Genomic DNA, 4,392 nt, shown 5'->3' with positions numbered 1-4,392 from the left:
AGTCTTCAACCTTCTTTCTCCATAAAAGTGTTTTCCATTAATACAAATTCCTTTTGGTGCACGAAATCCTCCAATACGCGTATTTCTTTTAGGACACAAACATGATCTTGTAGGAATTGTAACTCGCATAGGAATACTGCCCTTTTACGTTCGAACAAAATTCGCCAACAACCTGCTATGTACCTGGTTCACTTGACATTCATCACTCCTATCTGCACCTTGATCTAGCAGCACCCTAAACTGGAACATGAAACCTAGTTCTCAGATACGATTTATTAATCATCAAATTATAACACATGCTCAGCTTAATAGTACTTTCTTTACATTATTTTCCTAGTCAATTATTATAACTTTTCAGGTCAAGTAATATTATTCCTCCTTAAATTAAACCAAAATAATAACACAATTTAAATAAATAAACAAATAAAAAAATAGGGTAGGCATTGATTTTTATTTTCCTCCCTTAGTTTAATTGAAGACTTTCCTCAAAGGCTCTCCTGCCCTCCAACTTCAACATATGAAGCAAAAAATCACTCCAAGAATCAATAGGACCAGGCAAACACCAATGTACACAATCATTATACAAAACCACATTCTCGTTAGGCCAATGTCCATATCTACTAGGGTGACCATCTGGTCTCAACAACATGGCTTGTGTCATGTCCAATAATCTGAACCTCTTACCCTTTTTCTTTCCTTCCTCAGATGCAATCTTAAATTCCTCAACTTGTGTCGTATAAAATTCCAAACTTAAACCATCCAAAGTTGTCTCATTGCTTCTAAATGGCCTTCTTCTAACACAATTTCCACCCTTATTCCATTCACCACCTTCAAAATGAGAAGGCGCAATAGTCCTAAGAAAAGTAACACCTTTATAATTTTTTAATCTATTGATGGCATCTAAAGTTGTCTTAAGTGCCTTTTGATAGCCATAATTTATGGGAAGATCAGTGACATTTGGGAGTCCACAATAACGACAACCAATTATTCGATTTTTCTCGTAGTAGATGCTGCACCTTGTAAACCAGTGGGCAGAATTGAGGATGAGATAGTCGAATTGTTCAATTTGGGTTATCCATTTTGCATCAGGTTCATCAAGATAAAGATTGAAAAGTCCCGTGTGGCTTGGACCATCAGGATCTGATTCTTTAACTGTGACCAAGAATGGTGACCAATATGCTGCTAAGGTGAAGTTATAGGTTGTGTATTTCCACCTTTTGAAATTCTGATCTTCGTCATAAGAAATATCAACTGGATATTCCACCTGTAATACAAAAAACAAAAAAAATAATCCAAAATGAATTAGTGACTTATTAGTTAATTTTCATCATTGTTTTTGTTGAAACACATATTCAAGCATTTGCAGTTGTTGGTTAAGGCAACCAACTTTTAATATGATGTTATATTGTTCGTTTTAAGTCATAGATACATGATTTTTTGTGAGGCTTTAGTTGTTAGCGTAAACCAACTCAAAGTCATTTGCATGATCTTTCCAAAATGCCTCACATCATCATGACTATTCAAACACACATTATAGTAACTTACTTTCTTTATCAACTTCTAATGTAAAATTTTGTTTGTACACTTGACAACAGTAACAAAACCTGGTATTTCGCAACCGGTGATGAGAAGCCAGAGTGAAAGCACTAAACCTTTTATTGCATTATGTAACTTTTTTTCATGACTCATTATATAATTCGGGCTTAATTAGTTTTATTTTAAATTTATATTTTCTTTAAAGGAAGATCAAGGATGTAGCTAAATTTTAAAAAGAGATCAAGAAAGGGACTGATATATTCTTGATTCATTTCTTAATGTAGAAAGAGATAAGGAACCCACGTTGCCCAGGATTGGATTCTCTAACAAGTTGTCATAATGTGACAACTTGTTTTCTAAGTATATTTTCTAAGGGATCGACCCACGACTAGCCAAGTATCTTTCGTCATATACTATTGGCAAACATATTAAACACGACTAAATGATACAATATGACAAACTCTAAGCTAGCATTCTATGCAGGGGCGGCTCAACAAAATTGACCTAAAGTCGAACGTTAAAATTTTATTTACTTATGATTTCCTTTCTTTTTTTTTGTTTTGTAATGATAGTATATGAATCATTTTTTATGTATTTTGACCCTTCACTTGGCTATTTGCTAGCTTCCACCATCAAAGACATCTACTAACTTTATTCATCAAGACTTCCAGATTTTTTTATAAGAAACATATGCCGTTAAGAAAATATTTTCATAAGTTCCCGTCATCTAATAATCTTAATTTTGTACTAACAAAGTAGATTTTAAAATAATTTTATTGATTTGAAATAGTTCAAATTTATTTGAAATTAAAAGGAATGACTTGATCTACTTTTAATAAGAAATAATCTACTTTAAAAGATGTTACAAAAAACTTTGTTTTTATTTTCCTATTATCAATGTCGTCATCAAATTATTATTTTGCTATATTGCATGTTTATTATGAAAATCCAAATAACCTCTATTTTTTTTCTAAATAACCTTTATATCTTTCCAAGAAGAAAAAGCATAGATTAGTATTTTTTTACAATAATACTTTTATAATAATATAATATTAACTAATAATGAATAAAATGGGGGCTTTTAACTTTGGGACCTAAAACAATTGTTTTAGCTGCCTCTCCCATGAGCCGACACTTTGATTCTATGTGCTTCCAATTATCGCAGTTCTTTATTTTATTTCTTTTGGCTCATTTGGACATAATTGCAAAAGTATCCATCGAGCAAAGTGGCTTTTTGCTTCTTATGGGAAAAAGACAACTTTGATTAGTTCTGCTTTTAACGGCCTACTGTATCAAGTTCACAAGCGCACAGCTAATATATATCGGGACTGGAATTATTGCAATAGCCCACGCCAACATCTTCAGCCGAAGAATATAAAATTTCCAGTTTTTCTACTATATCTTACCATCCGACCTATATATTAAGTGCTTAGTGCTTGGCACCAAGTATGTACTGGTCGGAATTGTTGAAAAAAAAATTCAAATTTATAATTAGAAATTTCAAATTCAGAGTCTCGAAAATAAATAATCTTTCAATAAAAGCTTAGAAAGCTTACTTGATAGAAATTCGGATTAATAAAACAACAAGATTTGAATATATTGGGCACTTAAATTTAGAAAAAAGTTTGATGCTTTAATAGAATTTCACCTAAACTTTGACCATTGTCCATACTCCATCCTTAGGTAAACCAAACCTCCTCTAATGCTACCGTCTGTGATCAGGTCATGTAAATTAACCAGAAATTTATGGATTTTAAACGAGCAGGAATAAGCAATTTTTTTTATATCTACATCAAAGGCATATCTTAAGCAATATAATATTAGCAAGAAGAGGGAAATTATCGTACCCGGGACAAGAGGCAAATTAAAGACTGCATTTGGTTTCTTCCCACTGAATCTCCAATAAATGCCATAGACTTGTTCCTCATCATATCCAAAAACTGATACGGGTTAAAAATGGGCAGCTTGCACCCTTTTGGCTTCCACCTCCATTTCAAGAATTCAGTATCAGGCCTCCCATATTTCATGCAATTTTGGTGCTCGTGTATCGCCCAACATGTCGTGTTCGTGTAATATGGACCATCTGGATTAGGAACCCAGTCTCCAATGAATACATCACACGTGTCTTCCTCCTCCGCAATCTTTATCTTTTGTTCCTCAGTATGATATGGTTGTGATGCTTTAGAAGAATGATTTACTACTACATCTGCAGCATACAAATTAAAAGGGTGGTAAAGAGGGATAAGACCAAGAATGATTAATGTTAAAGAAACAAGGATTACTATTCTTGGAGTTCTTTGAGCTGTACTGAAGTTTCTCCAAAAGTGAAGCTCCATACTTTGGACAATTAATTGAGAATTGAAAGCAAAATCAGAAATGGGATTATGGAAGAAGGAGAATAATTACAAGTTGACACATATAAGTGACACAAATAAACGTGCTAATCACTAATTATAGGTTTTAGTTGGACTAACTCCATGTCTTTGCAATTATGCAACTATTGGGTCCTATGGGTATTGTTTTTAGTCAAGAGTTAGTGACCCAATCCTTGTAACACTGGTGAAGCTGATATATTCTCTCAAATCTCTATATACATCCAATCCTTAACCACCCTCTTATAATTATCGGTGGAGAAAAATATTAAGAGTGCAATAATTAAATACTAACTCTTGTGTGAATTTTGTTCGTATGTTTGTAAAATAACTACGTATTAATATGATTAGCACAAAGAAAAATCATTTACATAATCTGGCTATAGATTGTGATCAAATTTACTCGAATTAATTAGTCAAATCACCAAATATGTTTAATTCACCTAAACTTAAACATTAATAAGCTTAATATATTCATTTTTCA

The 4,392-nt window shown here is 32.6% G+C and overlaps 1 protein-coding gene across 1 annotated transcript; it reads right to left on the bottom strand.

Annotated features, from left to right (window-relative positions):
* Positions 1 to 241: 241 nt before the first annotated feature.
* LOC104114849 (protein trichome birefringence-like 19) lies at positions 242 to 4,094 on the bottom strand. Its single transcript, XM_009625388.4, has 2 exons — positions 3,384 to 4,094; positions 242 to 1,264 (listed from the first exon to the last, which is right to left on the bottom strand). Exons 1-2 carry the CDS (start codon positions 3,870 to 3,872, stop codon positions 464 to 466), a joined length of 1,290 nt encoding a protein of 429 aa, XP_009623683.1. The 5' UTR covers positions 3,873 to 4,094; the 3' UTR covers positions 242 to 463.
* Positions 4,095 to 4,392: the final 298 nt, after the last annotated feature.

The sequence above is a fragment of the Nicotiana tomentosiformis genome, chromosome 2 (genome assembly GCF_000390325.3).
Source record: "Nicotiana tomentosiformis chromosome 2, ASM39032v3, whole genome shotgun sequence".
Classification (NCBI taxonomy): Eukaryota; Viridiplantae; Streptophyta; class Magnoliopsida; order Solanales; family Solanaceae; genus Nicotiana; species Nicotiana tomentosiformis.
The sequence above is the reverse complement of the archived record's forward strand: the minus strand, read 5'-3'. Positions and strand labels throughout refer to the sequence as shown.